The sequence below is a fragment of the Betta splendens genome, chromosome 7, assembly GCF_900634795.4.
Source record: "Betta splendens chromosome 7, fBetSpl5.4, whole genome shotgun sequence".
In the NCBI taxonomy this organism is placed as follows: domain Eukaryota; kingdom Metazoa; phylum Chordata; class Actinopteri; order Anabantiformes; family Osphronemidae; genus Betta; species Betta splendens.
This window is the reverse complement of record NC_040887.2, coordinates 5,381,966-5,408,237: the sequence shown is the minus strand read 5'-3', so window position 1 is coordinate 5,408,237 and position 26,272 is coordinate 5,381,966. Positions and strand designations below refer to the sequence as shown.

General features: G+C 47.2%; 6 protein-coding genes and 1 non-coding gene across 13 annotated transcripts; 3 read left to right on the top strand and 4 right to left on the bottom strand.

Annotated features, from left to right (window-relative positions):
* Positions 1-448: 448 nt before the first annotated feature.
* Positions 449-1,527, top strand: cfap276 (cilia and flagella associated protein 276). 2 transcript variants are annotated; one of them, XM_029157097.3, is made up of 5 exons: positions 449-623; positions 784-900; positions 984-1,099; positions 1,157-1,275; positions 1,431-1,527. In XM_029157097.3, the coding sequence occupies exons 1-4, from the start codon at positions 549-551 to the stop codon at positions 1,266-1,268; spliced, it is 420 nt and encodes a 139-aa protein (XP_029012930.1). In that variant the 5' UTR covers positions 449-548; the 3' UTR covers positions 1,269-1,275; positions 1,431-1,527. The 2 variants fall into 2 exon arrangements, with proteins under 2 accessions (XP_029012930.1, XP_029012931.1); XM_029157098.3 differs by having other exon boundaries at positions 450-623; positions 1,175-1,275.
* Positions 1,528-1,753: 226 nt separating this feature from the next.
* On the bottom strand, positions 1,754-9,300 carry smc5 (structural maintenance of chromosomes 5). Its single transcript, XM_029157096.3, has 24 exons — positions 9,038-9,300; positions 8,176-8,317; positions 7,822-7,874; positions 7,494-7,656; positions 7,258-7,392; positions 6,883-7,023; positions 6,636-6,797; positions 6,442-6,513; positions 5,943-6,198; positions 5,638-5,792; positions 5,274-5,387; positions 5,050-5,144; positions 4,834-4,966; positions 4,466-4,639; positions 4,219-4,388; positions 4,015-4,138; positions 3,791-3,913; positions 3,587-3,712; positions 3,402-3,497; positions 3,147-3,251; positions 2,929-3,048; positions 2,612-2,791; positions 2,391-2,486; positions 1,754-2,124 (listed from the first exon to the last, which is right to left on the bottom strand). Exons 1-24 carry the CDS (start codon positions 9,190-9,192, stop codon positions 1,990-1,992), a joined length of 3,225 nt encoding a protein of 1,074 aa, XP_029012929.1. The 5' UTR covers positions 9,193-9,300; the 3' UTR covers positions 1,754-1,989.
* Positions 9,301-10,080: 780 nt separating this feature from the next.
* Positions 10,081-10,426, bottom strand: LOC114859498 (small Cajal body-specific RNA 2). Its single transcript, XR_003786538.1, has one exon. It is a non-coding gene; the product is annotated as a small Cajal body-specific RNA 2 (non-coding RNA).
* Positions 10,427-11,078: 652 nt separating this feature from the next.
* zgc:195245 (uncharacterized protein LOC565483 homolog) lies at positions 11,079-14,223 on the top strand. 2 transcript variants are annotated; one of them, XR_008695161.1, is made up of 6 exons: positions 11,079-11,414; positions 12,397-12,424; positions 12,514-12,655; positions 12,733-12,877; positions 13,312-13,523; positions 14,086-14,223. XR_008695161.1 is itself a non-coding variant. In XM_029156663.3 (5 exons), exons 1-5 carry the CDS (start codon positions 11,391-11,393, stop codon positions 13,411-13,413), a joined length of 441 nt encoding a protein of 146 aa, XP_029012496.1. In that variant the 5' UTR covers positions 11,087-11,390; the 3' UTR covers positions 13,414-13,943. The 2 variants fall into 2 exon arrangements, 1 of the variants encoding a protein (XP_029012496.1); XM_029156663.3 differs by lacking the exon at positions 14,086-14,223 and having other exon boundaries at positions 11,087-11,414; positions 13,312-13,943.
* Positions 14,224-14,524: 301 nt separating this feature from the next.
* inavaa (innate immunity activator a) lies at positions 14,525-21,031 on the top strand. Its single transcript, XM_029157525.3, has 10 exons — positions 14,525-15,180; positions 18,126-18,214; positions 18,295-18,428; positions 18,529-18,651; positions 18,729-18,969; positions 19,058-19,105; positions 19,180-19,393; positions 19,472-19,621; positions 19,699-20,242; positions 20,329-21,031. Exons 2-10 carry the CDS (start codon positions 18,151-18,153, stop codon positions 20,419-20,421), a joined length of 1,611 nt encoding a protein of 536 aa, XP_029013358.1. The 5' UTR covers positions 14,525-15,180; positions 18,126-18,150; the 3' UTR covers positions 20,422-21,031.
* A 14-nt stretch (positions 21,032-21,045) lies between these two features.
* si:ch211-163l21.11 (inositol 1,4,5-triphosphate receptor associated 2) lies at positions 21,046-23,661 on the bottom strand. Of its 5 annotated transcripts, XM_029157523.3 has the most exons (13): positions 23,322-23,661; positions 23,167-23,224; positions 23,009-23,090; positions 22,909-22,936; positions 22,691-22,831; positions 22,484-22,615; positions 22,256-22,412; positions 22,135-22,175; positions 21,987-22,037; positions 21,796-21,905; positions 21,582-21,716; positions 21,346-21,405; positions 21,046-21,262 (listed from the first exon to the last, which is right to left on the bottom strand). In XM_029157523.3, exons 1-13 carry the CDS (start codon positions 23,331-23,333, stop codon positions 21,112-21,114), a joined length of 1,158 nt encoding a protein of 385 aa, XP_029013356.1. In that variant the 5' UTR covers positions 23,334-23,661; the 3' UTR covers positions 21,046-21,111. The 5 variants fall into 5 exon arrangements, with proteins under 5 accessions (XP_029013356.1, XP_029013354.1, XP_040927543.1 ...); XM_029157521.3 differs by lacking the exon at positions 23,322-23,661 and having other exon boundaries at positions 23,167-23,314; XM_041071609.2 differs by lacking the exon at positions 23,322-23,661 and having other exon boundaries at positions 22,020-22,037; positions 23,167-23,314.
* Positions 23,662-23,809: 148 nt separating this feature from the next.
* Positions 23,810-26,004, bottom strand: rpl10a (ribosomal protein L10a). The gene is made up of 6 exons (XM_029157385.3): positions 25,882-26,004; positions 25,394-25,465; positions 25,226-25,306; positions 24,448-24,596; positions 24,192-24,364; positions 23,810-24,019 (listed from the first exon to the last, which is right to left on the bottom strand). Exons 1-6 carry the CDS (start codon positions 25,884-25,886, stop codon positions 23,849-23,851), a joined length of 651 nt encoding a protein of 216 aa, XP_029013218.1. The 5' UTR covers positions 25,887-26,004; the 3' UTR covers positions 23,810-23,848.
* Positions 26,005-26,272: the final 268 nt, after the last annotated feature.

Genomic DNA, 26,272 nt, shown 5'->3' with positions numbered 1-26,272 from the left:
CCACGCAAGGTTGAGATATAATTCATGGTTGTTTCATGGTATAACAAAATAAACTTTTATATTATACGTAACATTATACGTTTGTATTCGGAATACTGAAGCAATTTAATATTAAAGATACATGCTATGAAAGCACTGCTTCAAATGCAAGAGAACCACTTATGTTCACTAGTGTGTTCAGGTGGAAACAACATAATGTTTAAGTGGCAAAAATAGCAAACGTTAAAATGTTTCATATTTGTAATATGACGTTTAAACACAACTTTGTTTAGTTGTCATATGCATACATTATTTAGTTATGAAGTCTTACAGTTAAGATGAAAATATACTTAAATAAAACCACTTTTGTTAATAGCATATAATATACAAAAATATATACAAAAACCTTTAGTGAATAATGCATAAAGTAAACTTCAGTGAATGTACTTGAGACTGTTTTAACCGGAAGTTTGCGGTTGCTTAGAAACAGGATCACCAGCGTTCCTGCGTAGCATCAACAGGCCTGAGCTTGAGCTCATCTCGCGTTTAGCTTCGTGTTGTCGTTGAAGATGTCGGGCCGGGACCCTTTCCCGTCCCCAAAGTATGAGGACGGCTTCACTCTGAGCGGCTTCAGGCCGCAGCAGGTACGTGTTGCTAACGTGTTAGCCCTAAAATTAAACGTATAAGATGAATCCCTAAGAAAGCTTCCAAAGGCTCCAGGTCTGGACCGGGTTCCAATCACACGTGGCCTGGGCAGCATGTGTTGTCAGGATTTGTGTACATGTGCTGTCTTTCATTGTGCAGAGAAAGAGTTATAATAAACCAACACACCTCGCCCAGATGGAGGAGCCCTGGAGTCGCCTGCACAATGCTGCCACCTCCGCCAGCACCCGGCGCAGTGTCATGCACTCCAGTCACCAGGTAATCCTCGGAGCAGCTCGTAAAATTCAGTATAACACCAGGAAACATACAAATGCACTTTCTGCCTCTTTCTTTGACACCAGGTCTCAAATGACAGCCTCGACTTCCAGCTAAAGTCAGTTTATGATCACCACAAGGACAACTTCTGGTGTAAGAACCAGGTGTTATACCAGAAGGAGACCATCTCTGAGGAGAACAGGTGGGAGCGATGGTGGAGAAGTGTCAGATACCTGAGATGTCACCTGTGGTAATTTAGTTGTTTGGATCAATACAGAAAACCAGAGAACTCAAAGCAGGAGATGACACAAAAGGAAGAGATCAGAGTGTGGGTTGACCCTCAGAGGCGCTCCATCTACAGCATTAAATGAAGCGCAGGTGAGGTTCACTCATAGGCAACCATGAAATCTAACGCTTCCCAAGATGGCGTAATCTGGTTCCTAATTAACCCCCACGGATCCAAGGGGATTCTGGCTTTGACTGGAAGAGGGTGTGTCCCAAATAAGAGAACAATGCTCTTTGTTTCCAAACAGGCGCCACACCATGAGGAATAAAGCCGTTTCCATTCAGCGTGAAGCTTCTAGTCCTAAATTCAGCAGTGGACGCCTATGAATAAAATACTCACTGATATTTGTACTGCTCTTTTTTAAATACAAAAAAACAATATTGGAATAAAACATGCTTTTACTCTTTTAATGTCAAAACTGCAGAACTTTCAGAATCACAACCACCTGATAAAAGAACAAAAAAAATATTCTAAACAATTTGGCTTTCATTGCATAGCAGTGATGCTACCATGTACAAAGTGAATCAGCCTGATCTGCTTCAGAAAACACAAGACAGGGCAAGACCACTCTGATATTGCTCCATCTGTTTTATTAATGTCCATCCCATATGAAACAAATGAAAAAGAAAAAACACACTACTATTATTTAAAATCTTTACAGAAGGTTTGAACAACAGAATATCTGAAACAGAACAGCTTAACAGTGAATTCTTGTTAGAAATTATAATTAACATCAAATATTGATAAGTTAACTTTAGAGTTGATGCCACTGGTGACACATGACAGTTGAGGTGAATCTGGAGGAGTCACGTTCTGACTCTTCTCTGGCAGCGCCGTTTCATGAAGGTCTTCTCATTCCACTTGTTGGGCGGCAGCATGGAGGAGCCGTTGTGGACACACAGGACGGTCATCTCTTCAGCATACTGAAGATTCTGCAGCAGCTACAGGAGGAGACGGCGTTTAGTTAAACAAAGAGATAATCTGAAGAGCAATCAAGAGGCTTAGTCTTATTACGAGCACTGAAACCTGCAATACCATTTGCGGCCACTTGAAGGCAGCGTTGCAACAGAGAAAAGAACTGTCCTAGTCTTTACCTACAGACACTTTATCATCATAGATGACAGATGTACTTGTGAATACGTGCTCAATGAGATGATTATCTTGTTTCCACCTGGACACACAGTCCTAAGATAGTAGTGGTGCTTACTTTTGGTGTGATGAAAAAGTACTGGGATGTCGTCTTTTTGCAGGCTGTGCGAACGACAATGTCAAAGACTCTTCTTTCATTTATTGGATCCATGCCCTGCACAGAGAAGATCAACAGACTCTGAGCTCACCGGTCACAATTATTAGATCCTTTTAATTACACAATTGTTCACACCGTTCTGCATGTGTAAAAAAAGAGAAAGATATCAAAAAGATGAGAACCTGGTTGATCTCATCCACCACTCTGAAGGGGCAGCGGTTCAACTCCTGCAGGGCCATGAGGTAAAGCATCGTGGAGACGCTGCGCTCTCCTCCACTCTGATGATGGGCCGTCAGCTCGTGGAGCTGAGTGCTGCTGTGAAACTTCACCCGAATCCGTATCCCATACTTGTCATACTCCTCCTACAGTCATATAATAAAGCAATAATTCAGAATTATCTCATCGAATAAAGAAAGATGAAGAGTGAAAAAAAAACACAGAATGGCTCTTTTACACAAAGTCAAATTAGGCTTATGTAACGTTGCTTGTATGTAATCACCTCATTCTCCGAGTGTAGGTCCACCTCCCCCGCACACTGCATGGAGCGGAAGAAATCGCTGAACTTGACGTTTATCTGTTCAATGAGCTGCTTAAGAGGGTTTAGCCATCGTTCCTTCGCCTGCGACACAAACCAGAGTCAGTATGCGCACACGTACACAGGATTTTCAATCAGTCATAGATTGAAGCATATAACAAATCCAGGATAACGGCAGGCACCTCTGATATGTTCTGTCGGTAGGCGCTCAGAGCATTGTTCTGCTCTTCCAGCTCTTTCTCCAGATTTTTGATCTCCTGCTCTCTCTTGTTGTACTCATCAACAACCTTCAGCCCAGAGACATTTAAAAAGCAACAATAAAATAGTGCCCCACACACACAGTGATTGAGCTTAAAAAAAAACAACCATACATTTAACCCTCCTTCTAGCACAAATTAACCCTTTATCCTTGTATTATTGTCATAGGCCCTGCTTACGTTTTCACTGAGGCCAGTGAAGCACTCAGCTCTGGACCGCTCCTCATTCAGCTTGGCATCAATCTCATCCAGCGTGTCAGGCAGCTCGCTGAAGGCCTGCATCCAAAAACATGTTAAGAAATAATGACAAGAAGGATGAGGATAAAGTATATAGTGTAATATTAAGCACTGGAATAGACACTAACATCACGCAGTGTTTTAGGTAGTGACTCATCCGGCTGCATCCTACAGACTGACTGAGCTTTCTTTAACAGGGCTTTGCACTGTTCTGTCAGACGGATCTTTCTCTCCTCCAGACGGCTGCATTTTTGCTGCAATAACAAACACAGTTAAAAGAAACCAGTTCATTTAAATATAGACAAACGCCCGCGCATGCGCCCCACACTTACATCAGTGGTCGTGAGTTCAGAAGCGCCTTCTCTACAATCGTTCTCCAGCTTGGCCTTCTCTGCTGTCAGTCCCACTGTCTCCAAGGCCAGATGCACCTTCTCCATAGACAGCTTGGCTCTCAGCTAGATTGAGAGAGTATACACGAGTCAACGTAATGCTTGAGTACAGCAATAAAAAACATCCTGGAAGGGTCAGAAAAACATTGTAGTTCATAGATCCATACCCTCATATGTGTCATAAATGATCCAACTATGGTCACTTTCTGGGAATTGACAGCTGCAATTTTCTCTTTGGTCTCCTCTTCAATGGTCTTCAAGTCAATAACACTCTGCTCCATCTGTCTCAGACTGAACACATAGACCTGCCTTAGACTCATCTTCACAGATTAAGTTACAGTACCGGCTCTGATCTTTGAAGCCGGGCCTACCTGTCCTGCTTGGTGCTAATTTTCTGCTCTAGTTGTCTCTTTTTGCCCTTCAGCTCACACAAACGCTTCTTCTCTGCCAGCAGCTCATTGTCTTGCCGATCCAAGGCCACTGCTTCTTTCTGCAGGGCCTTCATCCGTTCATCAATGTCCTGTAACTTCGACTGACAGGTCTGATTGCATTGAGGAACAACAGTTAACAAACAACAGATCTTTATTCTTCAGCCACAATCGTTTGCCATTCCCTTACCGCCATCTGCTGTTCCAGCCCTTGTTTTGCTTCCGCGTCCACAGTGATTGAGAGGTACTGTGAAGCTCGGATCGCTGAGTTGCTAGTACTTATCTTGTTGGAGTAAAGCGACCTTTTAATTGTGTACCTCTCATCTTTTGTGTATAACACCTTGAGGTAGGGCTCCTCAATAACCTATGAGGAGGAAAAGCAACACAAAAAGGTAGCAGTTAGCAGGGATGCCCTTAAAGGAAGACAAATAAATGCACATTAATAATAAACAGTAACGATTCAGCAGCTATATTATTCTCTTGTATGTTCTGTACAAGAAAATGGAGGGATGGATGAATATTCTGTACATTTAAGATAATAGAGCAAAAGGAACCAACCGTTTTAATCAGAGCTTTGGTTTGATCACTGCCCACTGGCACATCATGCACCTTGTACTGCTGACAGAGGACACTCATCACTTCATCGGGGGCATCAAACATCTCACGCAGGAAGATGAAGAACCCAAAACGCCTGAAGGTCAATGTTACATCAAAAATGAAGTACACATTAATTTACATTACATACATTAAGAAAAAAAAAATATTTCCTCTCACCTAAGAGACTCAATATTTCGTGAGGGTGGCTGCTTAGAACAGGATTCCGCTGGAGCAGATATGGAGTTCACCTTTAAGTTCTGGTTATCACGAACCTAAGGGTAGGCACAGGTCACACCATTTGCTTTCCTTCAGTTAAGTTGGAAAGGACTTGTCAAACATCGAGCTCCGCTATTATTTGCTCCGAGGCAAATTATGGCAATCATACTCTACAGCACACTGACCTCCCTCATGAACTTCTCCATGTCATCTTTCCGTTGGAAGACAAATGCACGCAGGTCTTGGAATGGGATGTGGGTCTCTACATATTTAGCATATTGATGTTCTTTTATGTTAATCTACGGAATGGGCAAAGAAGCTGCATTAGGACACCTGCTGTCTTATATCCATTAACAAACTATCCAGAGAAAATTACTGCTGCAATATGCTAATTCTATAGCACTAATAACTACTAAATAAACATTCAGCTAAGTGTTTATAAATTACTTGTTGTTCTACTGTACAAGAGCAATCCACCACTACACTATCCAATTTATATCCAATGGCACATATAATCCACTTTATTTATTAGGGTTTATTTTTACTTACCACCAGCATCATGGGCTCAAACACATTCCCACTAAACATATGTCTGTTTCGCCTGAGCCACTGGAGGGCAGTATGTGTGTCCCTGTGCTTTCCCCGCAGCTTCTCCTCTTTAGCGTTCATCATGTTGTTCATATCTTTGAGCTTTCTCTCCAGCGCTGGCAAGGAAAAAAACAAAACACAATTAACTAAAAATGAGCAATGCCTAATGCTCTGTTTAGACTGCAACAAGCTGAGTTACAGTGGACTGTGGAAAGATAAAACTGGTATCACAACAGAGGACAGTACGTGATTGTCTGAAAACCCACCTGTGCACTCCGCTATAACGTTGTCCTTCTCCCTGCGTAGGTCAGATTTCTCTGCTTCGATATTGGCTTTCTTTACTTGGATGCTTCTCAGCTCCACATTGACTGCATTGATCTGTGGTGTCACATCTGGTTGGTCACCAACTTTGGCAAGCTCTGCCTTCAGGTCCTCAATGGTCCGTCTGGTGTTGCTAATTCGTTTCTGGTGGTCTTCCTCCTCAGTCTTCTTCAGTGTCAGTGTTTGTTTAATATCTTCAATCTGTAAAGAAGAACGGGGAGCTTTATTCATTATCAGCAATCCAGGGCAAAAGATAAAAAAAGTCAGAAGCATACAGATCTGATATTGAAATAACTCTAACCAAATAATTTTTAGATAAATTTCTACCACCATATAACTACACATTGCAAATAAAATATGTACATTTTTAACTTATATATGATTCATGTATTAACAAACAGAAAATACAAGAAGCATTTTCAGTGCTAAATAAAAATGTCCTACCTCTTTGGTTTTTCGATCCAACTGATCTTGTTTCTGCTTGCACTTCAGAGAGGCTTCTTTGATAGCAGCAGTCTGAAGATTATTATTTTTTCATAATTTTTAACAAAGCACATCACCAACACTACTTCTTTAGGCCTAAATGTGTTGACACAGGGAAAGCATAAATCTGGTTGTAACAATGTCTGCTTTCTAACCTTTGCCCTAATTTGTGCCTCAGTAGGTTTCAGCTGGTTGTCGATCTGCTGGATCTTCCTCAGCATTGGTGCCTGGGATTGCCTCAAGGCAGAGAGATGCCTTTTGGCTTCTTCCCGCTCCTTCTTCACTCCCTCAAGCTCTTTACGGGTGGTCTCATACTCCTAGTGCAACACAGGAATGGAGAAAGACTTCACACAGTCTGAAGAATTCAGTGTTAGCCCGACTGCATACTGTCAGACCACTCACCACCCATGGTTTCTTCTTCTCAAGCAGCTCAATCACATCCAGATGCCTTTTCATCTCATAGTAACGATTCACATCAAGTTTGTTCCTCTCGTTCCTCTGCTTGGCCTTCTCTAGGAAGCCAGTCCTCTCTTTTGCAACATTCTAAATAAAAACACAAAAGGCACAATGCTGAAAAACACAAAATTCTGCAGAGAAAACCAGCATTAGGCTATTTCTACTGTATATAAGAACAACTGAATAAGATGCAGTAATAATTTAGAGACAGACGTACAATATGGCTGCTACAGAAACAATCATTCTCTGATCAATATGCTCTACAACTTTTAAAATTTATTTTTTATGTTTTTATTCTATTAATTAGCAAAACGCAATTACCTCCAGTTCTCGTTCTTTATTGCGGAAGTTTTTGAGCTCACAGTGATATTCGTACATCTCTGGTGGCCCTACTGATTTCTCTGTTGCCTCCAGCAACTCAATTTTGGACATTTTAGCAAACTCACCCACTTTTTCCTGTATGTCCAAACAAGCAAAAAAAAAAACAATCAGAAGTCAGCAGGTGAAATGTAACGTTTAAGACAAAGTTACCTGTGAGCAACAAAAAAAACACAAACCTGAGGGAGAAACTGGCAGAGGTTGCTGACTTGAATACGCAGCGCTTTAACCTCCTCTTCCACTGTTTTCAGGTTACAGTGTCTTCCATTCATCATCCACAGAGACTGGTTGTTCTCCACATGGATCTCTCTGTTAATCACTACATTACCACCACCCTTGTACCTTGAGTAAAAATATCCAGCATTGAGAAAAGATTACTGCCTAATAAGGTAATGCACTGCTAAAACACTGTCTATGAAAATGGTATGTGACTACTGACAACAATACTATTCAAAGTCAAATATCTTGACTGTTAACACATAGTGAAACTTATTTCTCATAACTCACAGTTCAATCTCAATGTATCCTTTTTGACATCCTCGTTTAACATAAAGTCCAACCTAAAGAAAAAGCAAACATTAAATTTTATCAATAATTGTCAGAACTGCTGTTACTTCATATATAATAATAGTATGAAATATAGGATTTACTTTAGATTTGAGACAGATAATTATAACAATAATATAGGTTGTCACTGAAGTAGAGTTTTAAGACAACTCATCACATGCAGTAAAATAATACAACAGGATTCACCGACTTGAGTTGTCAACCTTTCTACAGGTAACAGCCATCATTACTTTGTATTACAACTCATTTAATGTTGAAAATGCCTCTACCAGTGGTCGTTACACTGGTCCTTACCTTATCACCTCGGCCCAGGATGGCGGTCTTCCCAGCCAGACCCAGGCAGATGGCACAAACAATACTGGATTTGCCAGTTCCATTGGCTCCAACAATCATGTTCAGATTAGGTCCAGGGTGCACTTCAGAGTAGTCATAGGTCCTGTCAAAGTACAAGGTAGGTTTTAATAGTGTTTTGTGTGTTTTGTAGCAAAGGTGAGACACTTTTTCTAAAATAAAGGATTCCAAAACAATGTCAATAAGATCAATACATTTTATCCAACCGGTTATAGTAGAGTGTATGAATGCCTGCAAACAACAGTTTTCTTATCTGTGCCTGTGCCAGTCTGAGACGTCACACAGGAAAAACCATGTCAGACCGCCTACATCTGCAGGAAGATCCTGGTAACTGGAGCCTTTTAAAGCAATCGAAGGACATCGAAATATCTACTTAATGCTCAATTTTATGTCCGTCCTGCTGTGTTTCATGAGCTCAGTTGCAGAATAAAAATGACCTATTGTATTTCTTTATTCGGGGGTACGTTAAACGCAAGTAATGAAAAGTATTTAAACTGATATCCTTAACAACGTGCATGTCTGATTCCAGGTTAGACTTGACTTTGTCACTGAACACACGAGTTTTACATGACAGTGTGATAGAATGACTCATACAGCCCTGCGTTACATTAGCAGGCTGTTTTCCACCATAAGCTCGGCGATCTCGTATCCTAAAGCAGGGTCATGTTAGACAAAGTAATGAATGTGCGCTAGCTCAACGTTAGCCGTTTAGCAAGGGTGTGTACTGTATGTAAACAGTGGCGTATGTAAATAAGTCTCGCTTTACACGCGCTGTTCCGAGGTTCGCTAACGGCGAAAGACTTACAGGAAGTTTTTCATGGTGATGCGGAGTATGGAGCCCTCAACAAATGGACCCTCTCCTCCGGCTGCATCGCGCTGACTGCCTATGAAGATACTGCTTAACGTATTAGAGCCAGTGCTACAGTGACTTAGGCGCTGCTTCTTGCTGGCCCCGGCCATAGTTATAGCGCAACAGTACAGCAGAGAGCAGCCTGTTTGAGAAAATTGCTCTGGTGTTCGCCCTCGCGCGCTCCGGCGAGACGAAGCTGAAAGCTGATTGGAAAAGAGCAATCACGAGTATACACAAAGATTGGTGTCGTTTTTTATCGCGAGACTTTGAGCAGCGCGAAAGCTTAAGGGTATATAAAATTAAACTCAACGACGCAAAATTGTCAGGTCTACAGCTAGTGGCACGGTGTATATGAAACTTCATTATGTGTAACGATACCTGACAGTTATTGTCACCTAGAAATTATTAAGATGCACTTCAAAAATAATTGGAGCTCTATGTAGTTGTTACTAACTTCCCAGCAGAGGGCACTGTGATGTAGACTTTGACTTAAAACTGGTTTGCTTGTGTTTCTATCCTGAATAGGTTACATTTGCGGCTCTATACGTCCAAACAGTGACGTCCTCCTGCTGTTTCTAAACTATGACGTCATAGATTAGCAGCATACCGGACTAGACTTTAAAACATTCCATATACATTCACGCATTTATGGTGATTGGAGAACAAGAATGTAACAATGGTTAAAAGGTAAATACGTTTATTTAAAAGCACAAAATGCACATTGCAGTATGTAAGAAAATGTGCGACGTTAATCTACGTAGTTCGTTACTTTTACTTACACTTTTACTAACTCATTTCATCCACTTTGAAATCAAAACAAAGATGGCGGCCTAACGCCTACCTGGAGCTCAACACAGTTACAATGAAGTCAAGACAAGCTACGACACCCTAACTTGGGAATCCACAGGAGTTCCAATGAAACATGTGGTCATATTAAGCATTCGTAGACACAACGCATGGCCCTCCACCGTCCAAGACGACCAGCTTTTCGGTTGTGGTAAGATCAGAATCGCCTCTATACTCATTGTCCAGTGAAGCGCTGAGATGAACCCAGAGCCTCTCAGGACTAGTATATCTGATCAATTCATCACCTCTGACCACAGCTCAAAGCGTGGAGGCCCTGAGGTTCAACGTTGCCTGCTGCTCACCGCCACGGAGGCTCGCGAGCGCTTTTCATATCATCTCCGATCAGAACAGAGCCCGACTCCGACCAGATCAAATAAGATCACTGTGTAGGTTTTAAAGACGAGACTCATTCACACAGCCACACATTCCCTCACTCAGACACTCATTCAGTCACTCGCCAAACACTCTCACAACCACTCCACACACGCGCCATTCAAACAGTAAACTCGGAGGAAGTTTCGCGTCACGTTTAAAGCCTGACACCGGATGTAGTCGTGACGTTACGTCAGACTTTGTGTGATTATCGCCCTCGTGTGGACGTTGTTGGAATTAAAGCATTTAGAGACGGAGCGTTACTACTTACTCTAAACTATAAAAATGTAACATTAAGAAAAAAGTGCAATAAAAATGACAACACAAAAATTATCAAAGTAACTAGTGAAGAAGAATAAGCTTTGAAGAGACCAAGTCATCAACATGTACACACAAAACAGATTCACCTTTTCTGTATTTTGATTAATCTGTGTCTATTTGTTTTTTTATCCAATAGCCTACAGTATATACATAACATCGGTTGCATTACAAGCATTAATCTATGTAACCTGTTTTAGGCCATTAATTTAACAAATATATGAATAAGTAAATAAATATGCACGTCCTATATATTTCATGCTGTAGTGGTAGATTACATGGAGGCTACTACTCAAAAATCATATACGTAGATAATATAAGATTATATTTTGTTGTGTCCCTTTAAGAAACTTGATTTTGAGTTTAAATTACTTCTATTCTATTCTATTACATTTCAACGTGCACCAAGAACCAGTAAAATATTAAAATTGCTTCACACTAAATGCGCCTGAAAGCTTTTGTTGTCTCTGGTTGAGGAGTCGTGTTGGTTTGGTCTTAAGCTGCATTTCTGTCTGCAGCAATTAACTAATCTAGCTTCCCATGCCTGCGGGGGTTGTGAGGTAATCTTGAATGGCGTAATAAGATTTCAGCGTCTACTACCACTATTGACCACTGCTACGTGGCACATTGAGTCTGAGGAGCCTTCGTTTAGCAGCAACACTCTGTGTGGCTATAAATGGCTGCAGTGGGAGAGACACACACGGACCGGGGCTAAGTGAGAAAGCGATGGACTGAAGCAGGGCGACTGTCACTGAACCTCCACCGTTCTGCCATGGAGGGGTCAACTGTGAAAAAAGTGAGTTCTGGAGTGGTTTTCTTCAACGGCTGTGGGGTCGTCCATCAGAGGTTCAGTCCTCATCAGCTTCTAACTGCATTCACAGCTGTATTGTGTTTTTGTTAGGCCTCTTTATGTTGTCCACAGTGTCTAGAATAGTTCTGCTCATTGTATACATTTTTTATATTATTAGGTCATTTGACCTCTTTACTCACGGTTACCTGGAAACCGTGATTTGAACTGTGAAATGCATGTGTAAAAGTTTAGTTTTTTATTTGTGTTGTGCTGAATGTCGAGCTAACGGCTACTACAGTGTTCCCAAAGCGATCAAGTCGCTTTTCCAGTTGTTGTCTGCACGTGTTGTCTCTAAACATGGGTACAAATGATTTGAGACGTTGCGCTGGGTAACAACAACACACGTGTTGGAGGTGGTCAGAGATCAGGTGGACTGATTCTGCTGGACTCCGTCCCTGCCCTGACTGGAACAATGGCTTCCAGGAAGGCCCCCGCCGGCCGGGCTCCCTCCCAGCTCAGCCTCTCTGCAGGGGCCCGAGGACGGACGGGATCTGAGGCTTATGTGGCTAAAACGAGCAAAACAGAACCTGAAGAAAGATGCTTCTTAGACAAGCCACTATCTGACCCCAGATCAGTGTGATCGTCTAATCAGGGTTATCTGCTTTTTTATCAGTTTCACCTCATGTTCTGATATCAGAGTCAATAACTGTGCAAGCTCAAATCGTTTGTTTTCACTCCATCGTACTCTCGGCGCTTCCTGTTGTTTTTACTGCTGACTCCAGAGCTGTTACGTCACCTTGGGCTCCAAGGAAACTCAGCTCTGCTGCTTAGGCAACACTGTCCCTTCTAACCTTAATCTAATTATAGTCCCCGTCTGATCAAGAGAGGTCACAATGAAGAAGCTGTTTTGCACGTCTAGTTCTGGCTCGTTAACTTTACTAACCACGTGCCTTGTTTTTTTTCCACCATTAACTGTCTCATTTGACAGAAATCAGGATATGCGCCTCTCAAGAAACGTAAGTTTGCACGCAACCATTGAACAGACACCAACGAATGATAACCGACGGTGGAAGGCGCTGTTATCGTGAGCGTTTCTGTTCCTCAGAGAGCTCCGTCGGACACCTGCTGTCCCGTCCGTCCACGGCCGACAGCGACGACGCGCTGCCCCCGAGGAGGCTGAACGGCTCCTCGGCGGAGGCGCCGAGCTACCAGAACCTGCACCGGGAGCTGCTGCTCAGCCACAAACGGTACGGGCCCTGAACGCTGAGAGCCGCTGGTCCGGCGCCGGACTGAGCTAGTTGCGTGTGTGACTCCCGTGGTGCAGGGGCCTGCTGCTGGAGGAGAAGCCCGAGCTGAAGCGAGTGATGGAGCAGCGCCGGCTGGAGCTGCACAAGGAGGAGGAGATGGCCCGGCGGAGGCCCTCGGACCTGGAGACCGAGCTCCGCAAGAGGCAGCAGAAACTGCAGGAGGTCAGAGGCAACGTGACAGAGTCGCCGTGGAGTTTAAATGCGCTGACTGAGTGGGCTTTTAGGAAAACAACCCAGCTTTATTGAAACAGTTCTTAGAAATAGCTACATGTTAGAGGGAACACTCCTACTTCATTTATGTGTATTGCTGCTATTGACATTATTCACAGACGGTGCAGATAAATAACACCTGATAAGTATCTTAAAGAATAAACCCCAGTGTTGCAGCATCTGGGCTGTTTCCTCTCCCCTTCACAGGGTCGTTAATTACCACCTAAACAAAGAAGGACGCTTTCACACCTCAGTACCAGACAGTAACAGGTCGGCGCCCACTGAGGTCACATGACATGCGTATTCCTTGTCTTATTACCTCATAACCCCTGAGGTGTATCCGATGTCGCCCTCGCACGTTTTTGACCCGTGTTTCACGTTTCCAGTATGAACAGGAGGAAATCAAGCGGCGGGAGAACCAGCAGAAGGTCCCGGAGTTTGTCCGCGTGAAGGACAACCTGAGGCGAACGCAGACGTTTGAGCAGTGAGGCCGGACGCTGCTCCCATCAGCCCCTGCAGCTCCCATCAGCCCCTGCAGCCTCTCACCACAGTGGCCCTGAATCCACACGCTGAGTAACATCTAACCTGCATTCTGATTGTGAGGACCTACACACACGCGCGCACACACACACACACACACACACACACACACACACACACACACACACACACACACACACACACACACACACACACACGTAGAACCACCTTCTGGAAAGCAACCACAGCTCTACCACGGATGAGGAAGTGCTATTAATGTGGATCAATAAGTTATTATTTGATTTTTTTATGATTATAATAATGCGTTTTTTTTCCAAATTAAATTCTTGCATTTATTCTTTAAGTAAAGCAGCAACGGTTCAACATCTTTACTAACTGGAATCCGGTCTTTACAAACAGAGCCATTCATCTATAGAAATCTCCTGTGTTACGTTCGTGCATGTTTTTCCTTGTGTCTCTCCTGACTTCGGGTTTTTAGTGCGTCTGTGCTGTGGAAATAAAGGCTTTATGGTTTACAGAGATGCGTGGTTTTTGTCGCGCGCGGTTTAAAGCGCTGGGGATTGATTAGCATGCAGCTCTCCTCCCCGAGGGCTCTCACGCTGCTTTCACATGGATACGGGACTTTGTTTAATTAGCTGATCTTTTCATTCCATCACCAGACGAGAGGAGAAAGCACAGGCCATCTGGAGCTGTGGAGGATATATAGGCTGGAAACCCCCAAGGGCCCGGTTCAGGCATGTGGGACATTAGGGAGGTCCAGGGAAACCACCAGCTGAGGACAAATAAAGGAATTGCACTGGATATTTTAAAGTCTTGTAGGCTACAAGTGCTATCACTGGTTGAGAGGGAGACCGGATGCTTTAAGTGATTTTCCCAATTTATTGATATGCTACAAATCATGTTTTGAATCATGTTCCAAAATGAAACGAAAAGCAGCTGTGTTTAGCATTTCTCAGAGACTTTTTGCTGGTGGACGAAAAATAATCTCAAATGTGAGAAATAAAACTAAGAATAGGGGAAAACAGTACTTTATTGAAGTGAACAATAGCAAATGGTACGGTTATAAAGTTAATAGTTTTAACTGCTGTTTAACATTAGTCTTTATTTTTAATTGTGTGCTAAATTAAAAAATCAACATCCTCACTTCACCGAAAATCGTTATCTATAAAAATAACCTATAATGTTTATAATCCAGGTTTGGTGTCACGGTGGACGCCTGAGGCTCACGCTTTCCAAACGTTACATTAAGTCCTTATTGAGGGGCAGAGTGAGCGTGTCGTTGTTGTGTTACTCCCCAGATGTCCCGGGTCTCTCCTTTCAACCCACACTCGTCCCTCGCTGCTCTATTGTGCCTCTCTTCAAATCAAAAGCCCCTCAATGAGCCGCGCGCTGGCTCAGCGCGCAGAGCGCGTCTAGAAAGTCGGAGCAAACCATTCCGCAGCAGAGGGGGGGTCACAGGCACAGAAAACTAATTAGCACTACCTCTGTGACCGTGTGCATGAAATCAGCAATTTATGGAAGATAAATGGAACGCGTAGGACGCCGTTAAGTAAACGGTAGTCGAGACCGGCGAGCACGTGGAGCCTCCGTGGAGCGGCGTGACGCTGCGCCCCCGCGCTGAGACTGCGGCGCCGAGTGAAGCGGACGTCCGAGCGCTGCTCCCGAGCGAGAGCAGAGAGAAAGGGAACAGCTGGGAGAGGATGCTGTAGAGGAGCAGACAGGTACGAGCCCAGCTGCCGCTACTACTGCCTCGGGTAAGAGCTTCAAACCTTCAGTGTAAAGGTGTACAGAGTGCTCGTTATGACGCGGGACGCGAATCGGTAACTTCTAAATCACTGTGAGATGAGTGGAAGCTGTGTTGTCATGACTGTGGAGCACATGTGATCGATTACAAAGTACAATGGTGGGGACGTGGAAAGTGACAAAGACTGGGAATATTCAAATTAAGTTCAAAGCCTTGCAGTTGTTTGGCAGATGCATTTAAACTACGGTTCAAATCCAGTTCCTCAGCCCATTCAGCTTTTATACCGCAGTTAAAAAGCAGCGATCACCACACGCAGCAGCCAAACGATCTGAGTGCGTTTCCTTTAATCCTGAGAAGTGAACATTTGGCTGCGCTCTCTGCTCATAAGTTAGGTTCAAATGTGCATGCAGGACATTTAGTGGATTATTGTGTGTGTGTGTGTGTGTGTGTGTGTGTGTGTGTTTCTGCTTTACGGGATCAGGGCACAATAATACTTGTCTGTATTAATCTGTATCAACCTAACACTCGTGGTAACAGTGCAGCACTGTGTTGGGTCCGTCTCACTGTGGCCTGTGCTGCGGACGCGAGCGCTTCACACACAAACAACACTGTGGGGTGTGTTTGCGGCCACCGGAATAAGCCGAGTAAACACGTCTCCTGGAGGTGCCAACAGCCGTGCGGCGGCACCGCGGCGCTAAAGGCAGCGCCTCGGTGCCGCCAGGGAGTCCTCCAGGTCTCAGGTCCGGGGTCCAGTGAAAAGCTGGGTCCTTTCCGGGGCCTCGGGGGCCGCGGGCCGCGGTCCTCGGCCCGTGGAGAACAATGGAGCGCCTCTGCTCGCCTGCTGTATTGACGCTGTCACCGAGCTGCGACAGAGATGCTGTGTCTGGACAGCATATGGCCTCCAGTGACTGCAGGCCCCGTTTATGACTCTGCTGCAAAACAACCATTGTGCGGCTCAGAAGCAGACAGACGGACATTGTTTGGGCGGTTGATCACACCTATGGGTTCTTATCGAGCTGCTGTGTGGAGGTTCCAGACTCAGCACGAGTGACGTACGGACTCGCCGTCGTAACACAACCCTCGTTCTCTCCTGTCGCTCGCCCACATCTTCTCGCTTCTCGCTTCTCCTCCAGCGGCCCGGCATTGCGTACGGACCGGATCCCTTGTGCTGAATGGGTTCTGGCGCTTCACCAGACTTCGAAATAAGGCATGCTGCAAAGTCATTTGGTTTCTTCCACAGTATCAGCATTCAGCGGAGAATCTTAATTACAGGGTTCGAACCGGGCCTCGCTCTGGTTCCAGGCATCCCTCACTGTTTCCTCGGCGGAGCCGGTCCCCGTTGGTAATTCCTGGGCCGACCACAGTGGTAATGAGCACGGCGGCGGTGGCGGCGGCGTTCCAGGGGATCGCAGCTCCGCGGGCTCATGGGAACGGGTGGCGTGGGGGGAGGAGGGGGGGGCATCTCTCGCCATAAACACGCACTTCCGCAGATGGTGCTCGGTTCCAGTCCAGTGAGCGGAGGACGGGCAGGGACGGTCGGCCCGCGTCGGGGTCCGGACGCGGTCCTGGAGGGTCGTCATCGCCGTGGATCACACACTCTGCTCAGTTACAGTGTTAAGCCTGCTGGTACCGCTGCCTCCAGGCTGCACCTTTACGCCCACCCGCTCGGCCCAGACCTCCGACCGCAGGCTCAGAGTTATGGGGTGTGAGTGGGTAAATCCCGCATCAGCCCGTCTGACTCTCATTACCGGGCTGCACTTCTGTTGACGTCGCTCCGAGACGACAGCCCGTCCCAGCGCCGCTCGGCAGAAGCTGAGTCGTCAGCAGATAGCGCCCACAGCAGATTAGCGGAGCGGTCGGGACACAGGGCCTTTGTTGGAGTGTTGTTTCACCGGGTCGGGCCGTTCACATGAGCTGCTGCGCTGAAAGGACCCGGCCCAGTAACGTCCTGTGAGAGGAGGTTCTCCTGGTCCCGACAGGAAAAGGCCTGATACCGATCTCCAAACAAAGAGGATGAGGCAGGAGCTGGGGATTAGCGGCCATCCATTCATGTGTTCATTCCTGACTAATAACGCATCATTTATCACCACGTGACTGATGCTTTACATGATTTTATCACAAAGGCAACTGTCGGGAGATCAGCGTTTTTGAAACTCTCTGATAAATGTCTGGTGCGGAAGTGACCCAGCGATAAACACATTCCCGAATCCTCTTTTCGTGCCAGTGTGATGTCAGACATGTGAGACCCAGAAGAAGTGACTTGACCTAAAAAGTGAGGAAGATCAAAGGCGCGTTCTCTTTGAGGTTGGGTCTCGTCCCGAGGCATCAGCCGCCGCAGATCTGCTGCGCTGCCTGACCTCTTCCCAGTTCATCCCCAGTTCATCCCCAGTTTTCTCCAGTCGGTTTCGTGCGTCTCGCTCCTGTTTTTGTTTTTTTCAGTCAGACGTTTGGTGGGAAACAACGGGTCGGACACCCGTGAACGGCGCTCGCGTGTCGGCGAACCTCGTGATCTGATGCATTCTTCCGCTCCTGAGCCCCCTGAGGGTTCAGACACTGGTTGAATGGGAGCGCGGGGGGGGGCGGGGGTGGAACAGGTGCGGTCCACGAGCGCAGTAATTCCCGCTGCCATCTGCTGCGTTTCTCTGAGCTCTTTAAACGCCCTCTGACACGCCTCGCGGCGACACGCTCCCGTCGCCATGGCGCCGCCATTCACGCCGACCCCCCACACGTGCGCCGCGGCGACCGCGGGGGCTCCGCTCTTTTGTGACGCGGGTGGAAGAAAGGGGTGGAGGAGGAGGAGGGGGGGGGGGGGGGGGGCTCGCACATTGACTTTTGTTAAGTCAAGCGTCGGCAGCGAGTCTGAATGAGGCCGTGTGGTGCGAAAACTAAAGGGGAGCGTCGTCCTGTTCCAGCAGTCACAACTAATTCCCTTCATTTCTTCTTCTGGGCTTTTAGAAACAACTCCAGACAGATCATAAAGATGACGGCCACTGAGAGCAAGGAGGACATCAGCGACAACGACAGTGGGATCATCCTCCACTCTGGTAACGGCTCACATGCACATTCTGGCTGCTGCGGATGATAGAAACGTGGAGCCTCATCCTTGGTGATGCTTTGGCTGCAGGTCCGGACAGCCCCACGTCCCCTGTGAAAGACCCGACCACCCACACCAGAGCCCTGAAGCTGAAGCACCAGTCCCTGGAGGAGCGTCTGGAGCTGTGCCTGCTGGAGCTCAGGAAGCTGTGCATCAGGGAGGCCGTGAGTTCCCATTCCCTGGCAGACGCCTGCGCTTTGAGACATGATAAAGATCATAAGTCCTTGCTGATGATCTGATACTGAGACTGCTTGGGATCAGCAGGAGCTCACTGGCACGATGCCCCCAGACTTCCCTCTGATGCCTGATGAGACGCTCCCTCGGGTCAGAAGGAGGATCGGAGCCTCCTTCAAGCTGGACGAGGGTCTGATCCACCTGGATCAACAGGTACAGAGCTGCCTCAGTGTTTGTGGAGACTGTGTTCCTCCGCTAAAGCTAAGCATCAGAGCTCGCGTTTGTCACAGGACTCAGAGCTGCACGCGCTGGAGACCGACCTGGCTCTGCAGCGGCAGATTTACGAGGCGGCGCGACGGCTCTCCCGGGAAGGCAACCTCAGTAAACCGCAGAAGAAGAGTCGGCTGCGGCAGTGCAAGCGGGAGGAGGAGAAGGTGCGGGACCTGCAGGAGGCCGTGTTCCAGCAGAGGATCAAGAGCGGCTGCAACTCGCCGTGCGTCGGCGTCGGCGTCCCCAGAGACCAGCACAGAGGTCAGTGACCGCGCTGCCCCCTAGGGGCCACGCCGCGCACTGCGCTCGGCGCAGGAACTCGCCTGACGCCATCCGCTTGTCTGTGCAGATGTGTCCGACGACAGCTCCCTGTCCGACGTGGCGGCTCTGGATGACGGTGAGGGAACACGCGGCGGGCGGTCACCCGCGCTCCTTCCGCCTCCCACTCACCATGCTCTTTCTCGCTGACAGATGTGGACACGCCTGGGCCCCTCTCCCCGCCGCCATTGGGCCCCTCACACTCAGACCCCATCCAGCTGTCAGCCAAGACCCAGCAGCCACTGGGCCAGATCAGTGTGGGATATGAGCGCTGTCCCATCCAGAACGCCCCGTGGGCCGAGTCCAATCTGGACCAGCCTTACGACAAGGCCTCGAGGCTCCCGTCTGCTCGCAGCAGCAGGTCCAGGTAGGAGGCTGGAACGAAGGAGTCGGGCTGTTGTCGGTTGTACTGTCGGTGTCATCTCGGCCCTCTTGTTTTGAGCAGCAGCCCGGCAGCCGCGCAGGCGCCCACGGAGAGCAGCAGGATCCCCCTCACCCAGTTTGTGAGGAACTCCACGCTGCGCCACAGCCACTCCACCAGCGCCCCCTCCACCCCGGAGCTGCACATCCGCCGCCAGTACACGCAGTCCTTCAGGTACCGAGCGCCCGCGACGCCACCAGTGTCCGTCCACTAACGGCCGCCATAATCCGACTGTGCCGCTCTCCCTCTAGACTCCCTAAAAGCAGGCTGACCGCCGACAAGGAGCGGCCCGGCCCCGACGCGCACTCCCCCCTGCGCCCGCGCGTGTCCAGCTCCGAGGACAGCGGCTCCGAGCACTCGTCCTCCTCCTGCATGGGCTGCGGGGACGGCCCCGCCGGGACCCCCAGGATGTGCCCGCCGCCTTACGGCTTCCACCTTGGAGCCCAGAAGGCAGGAGCGCAGAGGACCCCCAGCCGGCCTCAGCCCGGCCCCGCCCACGCCAGGGCCGCGGCGGGCCATGTGGACCTGGACCCGGGCAGGCACCCCCCGCCTCCGCAGAGACAGCGGCAGGAGGGGGCGCTGTCCCCGAGGAGAATCCTGAGGCCGCCGCCGCCGTACACCCGGCTGGCGCGCACGCCGTCGCTGAAGGAGTACCCGAGCCACGCCGTGCGGCCGATGCCCCGGGAGGCGGTGTCGGAGGAGCTGAGGTCCTGGCACCAGAGGAACCAGCAGCAGAAGGCGGGCGCCCCGGGCGGGACCAGTCCCACCTCGCCGCATCTGCCTCCATTCAAACAGGTCGGTGCAGCGGGAGGCGGCGATGTTCAATGGAGGCGCGTAGAAAATGCAGCGTGTCCAGTAACCGGTGCCGTGTGCTTCCGCAGGGCTCGGGGAATGTGATTCTGCAGAGGGCTGCGGACGGGACTCCACTCCAGTGGTTCGTGGCGGAGGATGCTGAAATAGTGAGCCAGGTTTAGCTCACAGAGCTTCATGGAGACTGGGGCGTCTCCTCTTCTCTACTTGTCTCAGTATTTATTAAGTCCTTGGACTCTCTATGAGATTGGAAGCTGATGCAAAACTAACGTGGACCTGTGGGTTTTCCAATGAGCACATTTGTCTCCTCCCTTAACTTAAAACATAATGTAAGGCAATATGCCAGTTTTATTTTATTTATTTGTTTTCTAAAGAACATTTCTAAAATATGAATTGAGCTTCATAAAATGTAACAAAATCCTAAACATCTGGTTTTCTTTGTGGCTGGTTCACATTTTGCACATGAATTGACCAGCAGGAGTCTTCACATACGTTTTCCTAGTGCTAATATAATTTCTACAGTATTCTTTATTTATCTATTATTTAAGTTTTTCCCCCCAGAGACATTTTAATGAAATACCTGAAAATGCATATATACATTAGGCAAATCTCCACATTTGCTTTTATCTTTTATTGATTAATCACTGATGCCTTTAATGGTGGTTTGATGAACGATTTTCCTGCAGTCTGGTTATTTGTTACTAACCAATTGAATGTATCATTTCTGAAGTATTTTGTATGAATTTTAATAAAAATTTGATTAAAATGAAATTAAAATGAAAAAAGTGACCATTAAAATGTCTTCTATTCAAATACAACGCGTTTCCAGACATTTTGTAGCATAAACAACCAGATCAAAGCTTGAGCGCTTCATCACTAGGCTTCCACAAATAGCAGATCAGTGTGACAGCGGCCAGAACGATGAGCAGGTAGACGCCGAGCAGCAGCCAGCGGCAGCAGTGCAGCCACTGGAGCAGAGGACGTCGTCTCCACAAAGAGCCGCACCTGCAGAGAGTCGCTGTGAGTGAGTCTGGGACGCCGCCATCAAACAAGCACAAGAGAAGCTCCCAGAACATTCAGCCGCTTACGCGTTCGCCGGCGTCCTCGGAGGGTTCTTCTTTTTATCCACGTCTGACTTTTTATTAGGGCTGTAATAAAGAGACACAGTGTGATGTGCATCAGTCAGAGATTCACTAGTCACACAGAAAAAAAAAGACACAGCATGAAGATATTCAAGAGCCTTTAGCATTTTATTCACATATTAGACAGTAAAAGTGTTTTTAATCAGCCTCATTGCTTTTTGGTGGATGATTTAAACTTTTACCTTTTGTTTGGTGTCTTGTCTTTGCACTTTTTGCCTGATGAGAGTCGCTCTGTGTTGCCGTGTGAGGGACTAGTGACAGCGGGAAGCTGCGCAGCTGCTTCTGGAGGATCCGACGTTTCCTCTGGATCAAGTGTCCTGACAGTAAAAGTAATAGAAATCAGGTCACTCAGCTTCGACCCATGCATACGGCATAAACGCTAGAGCCTTGGTCGACCTGTCGTCAGCTGAGCCGCTGGGCTCAGGGCTCGGGGGCGACGGCGTGCAGGCTCCGGGGGACTTGATGGGCGACCCTTCCTCTTTTGTGCCGTCTGATTTCTTCTTGTCCTGAATAAATAAAAAGCACACAACAAGATTTTTTTTTTGTCTAAGTGAAAAGCTAGCGTGCACCGAGGAGGACGTCTGTACCTGGGTGTGACTGGAAATGATTATAATACTGACCCGACGACGAAGTGAGTTCTATTAGAGCTCAGGGTGAGAGGAAGACACAGACAGATCACAGCGGTGACCAGCTTATCACATCATACAGTCATGAGATGCTGCAACGTCTGCATACCTGGGCGAGGCCTTTGGCCTTCTCCTCCGTCACCTCCGACCCTGCAACCGATAGCATAATATGAGTGCCCATCATCAGAACGAGACGAGCAGCAGGGAGCACAGCTGAGAGGACAGAGAACCTGACGACGTCCCCGGGTCGGCGCCGTGGCTGCTGGACTCCTGCTGCTGCAGCAGCGTCTTGGCGTCCGTCAGCGCCGCCGCGCTACGGTCAAGTCGCCGCTTCAGGTTCTCAACGTGAGCCACCATGAGCTCCACCGCCCGACTCACCCGGGCCTCCTGGGGGTGACATCACCCGTCACTACCGGAGCCGACCTACGTAACACCGGAGCACAGGGGCCTGAGGTCACCTGGTGCACGGCCCCGAGCACCTCGGCCGTGTTGGAAATCCGCTCCACAGTCCCACTGAGGATGTCCAGGGACAGCTGCAGCCTCTGCAGGATCTTACTGCGCTTGCTGTCCAAACACAGGCCCTTCAGTGTCTAGAACACACAAACACACGCGGCGTGAGACAGCATTCCGGCGTCTCGTGTGAGGAGGACCGCGGTCGCCAGCACCTCCAGGGTCTCGCGTCCTCTGGTCAGCTCCAGCTGGATGTTCTCCTCGGCCAGGTTGCGGGCGTGCTCCTCCGCCTGCAGCCTCTGCTTCAGGGTGTACTGGTCGGAGCGGAAGGCCAGGGCGATCTGGGAGAAGGCCGACTGAGACACGCCAAGGCGCACATTATGCTTAGAATAGTGTCTGAGTTAAACATTGCTCAAACAGCTCAAAAGTTTACCTCCAAGTCTTTTTCTGACATCTCCTCGCTGTCAAAAAGAACAAAATGCTTAATGAGAAGTTAAATGAAATAAACGATGACCTGAAGGACGACGAGTCACCTGTTGTACCTGCTGAGACCGACGCGCTCTATGATGGACAGCTCATTCCAGCTTGTGATGGGCAGCTCCTCTTCACTCGCCTCTGTTTTAAAAGCAAAGTCTAATTAACTCACGGACTCAACGTTCAGATCTCCGCGTGTACGTTCTCAAGGCGTTACCTTCCTCACTGCCCTCACTGCACGGCATGACGGACAGGCCGTCGGCGTCTGCATCAGGCTGAAAGAGGTTCAGAAACATTTCCTTGCTCACCGGCCGTTGGAGTCATTCCATAAGGAGAGAACGGGCAGCACAACTGGTTGTTTGTTGGACGTACCTCAGTGCTCATCGCTGCATCACAGTCAAATACTTTCTATGAAAATGTATTCAAATCCTCAACTTGCTAAACCTGCAAATCAATTTTCACAAGCTCCCATCCTGCATTTGCTTCATTTTGTGCCTCAGTCATACTCCAGGACTGAAAATAGGTAATCTCATTAAGAGATCCACCGTGAGACCGGAGCAGAGGCTCATGGGAAAATGTGGCCCTATCTGTAACTACATAGAACTGTTGCCTGGACCTTAAACAAATTGGTGAAACATCCAACAAAGTCCCAGCTCAAATATTCAAACAAATGTGACCCATTTTATTGTAGACACTGAACAGTGCAGCTTGTTCCCATCAACATAACTGCTCCTGTTATGTACAGCACAAGTAGTGCCAGTTACTTTACACTTTCGATTCAGATTTGTGCAATTACAACTACCACTTGAGGTTTGAAATGTAACCCACTTCCACTTTATGAAATAAAAACCACAGTCATCTTTGGAGGATCTCCACATTTTATTAGTAGAAAAACTGGTTTAATAGAGGCGCTGAGGTTTGCCCATGGTGCTCTTGATGTAGAGGGCACGCACATTCTGCCAGTTCTTCTTCAGCAAAGACACCAAGAAGTTGACAGCGAGGTGGATGTTGTAGACAAGCTCATCCTCAGTCATCTTGACATGTCCCACAGCCACGGCCAGACACAGCACCTACAACACACCGTAAACATCAGGGTCTTCGGTTGTAACAGACCAACAGTACGAACAGTTGTGTTTTACACCAAGAGTTTGCATGATTAACATCTACAGCCCAATGTGTTAATTTCCCCTCACGTGACTACATGTGGATGCAGACAAGATCCATCTGTCCATCTGAACGTACCTTCTTCATTTGGAATTTGATGGTGGATTTGACTTCGTCCACCTTGGTGTTCAGGTTCTCGTTGTGAGTGAGCAGAGAGGGGAATTTGCCAGCCTTGTTAAGCCCAGGACCCAGGATACGAGGAATCTGCTTGATCAGAGACTCTGAAGCCAGGAAGGCATCATACTTCTTGGCTGCAAAAAGAACAGAAAGAGGATTTAAAATCATTTAATTCACAGCTAAAAAGTCTGTTGTGGGTTATGGTTCTCTTTCGTACCCAGCTTCTTGACAAGCTTTTTGTTTTTGTTGAGCTTCTTGAGAGCCTCAATGTCCATGTGTGGCATTTCAGCAGCTTTGGCCTCATCACAGTGCTGCTGGTCTCCCAGAACGCAGACAGAGAACTTGGGCCTTGGCAGAGTCTTCAGCCTGTGTATTGAAGTTGCACAGGTCAGTTGGTACTAAGGCAGGCTATAGTTATGAAAGGCCTCAGGAGTACTGTCCTGTACAATGACAGGATCTCTCTACCTTATTCAGGCTCCTTGCTTATCACTGCCCTACTCTATATGCACAGAGTAGTACGTAGTTTATAACAGCAATTAAGCACCTGTATAGTCTAGTTACTATGATACTGTTTAATAAAAGTACTTTTACATTACATGTGCACCTTGACTTAACACTACCAATCTCAAGTGACATCATGTCAATTGTAGTGTTTAGTAGAGAAATTCTTACCCATACCACCACAGTCGTGTCCAGCCGACCTCTTAATAAAACGCTAACTGGTCGGCTTAAGGTTTAGAACTTGACAGCTCAGCCCCTCAAAGCCTCCCCTCATGTTTTAAGACCCAGGGTAGGGGTCCGTCTGCTTCGCCCTTAGCCGAGGCCGTTGGCTCAGTCAGACTACCCAGAGTACTTCTCCATGTGCGCCCCTGGCCTGCCTGGACTAGTGTTCGGCTCATTTAGCCTTTGGGTTCCATAACAAAGTAGGTTTTCATGATCAGGCAGGGCTGGTAGCGCACAGGGAAAAGGTTGGGTGAGACAATAAAAGGTCGAACCTGACGGTGCCGGAGAAACGCTTATCCTTCTGGGGATCATAGTTTTTCAAGCTGATCTGCAGCTCCACACTCTCAACAAACCTTCAAAACACAGATCACACTATTATTTATTATGAAACGTTTAAATCTTTAGGTCCAACAACTGCATGTTTCTTGATATGAACTTACTTCCTTCGCTTGGTCTTAGAGCCCTGAAGGACCTCCTTCACTGCTTCATATAGTGTGTCCCTGGAGACCTTACTGTAAAGAAGCACACGAAGAATATCAGCACTGAATTACCAGAGGTCCGTTTTACTGCCTGTCCAAAAGCAGCGTCTCAAAGCACAATATATCGTAACAGAATGCGCACAAAATATGACCAATTTTAAGTTCAACGTTTACAACAGGAGTGTTTCCACACATGCACCGTTGAATAAGGAATGAATATGTACTAAAACTTTATGGATGACTACGGATTACGTTTGCTTCGGATGAACCAGCACCGTATGTAGCAAATAGCCTCAACACATCAGAATGACAAAAAACGGACTACGATACTAAACCCGTCACACGCAAGAAAGACCTTCATTAACGCAAACTACTAAGCGCATGATACAAGTTCGCTTCAATGAAAAAACGACTTATTTTAGGTATAACTAATGTCATGCGACGCTAACCTCATTTTAGCGGCTCTTCCTCTCGCCTCGCTACGCTGAAAAGGAAGAACGACGGGAACTGACGGCAAATAAGGGCGACCACAGTGACGTCATCAGCCGTCGTCTAACGTGAAACGTTATATCGTACATAAAATTACATACAAGTAATTAAAATTTCCCGTCACTTTACAAATATAATGTATCTATATCGTACAGAGGGACGAAAGCCAATACACTGCAAATAAGGTAATAAGGAAAATTGATTTCCAAGAGTAATTGTGATTAGTGCCAATGATGCTTTAAACGTGGGTGGAATATTATAGGACATTTTTGGAAAATTGTAGCATTAGTAAATAATTATATTTAGTTTTGAAGAATGTAAAATATATGCCCTATAAAACTGCTGTATCAA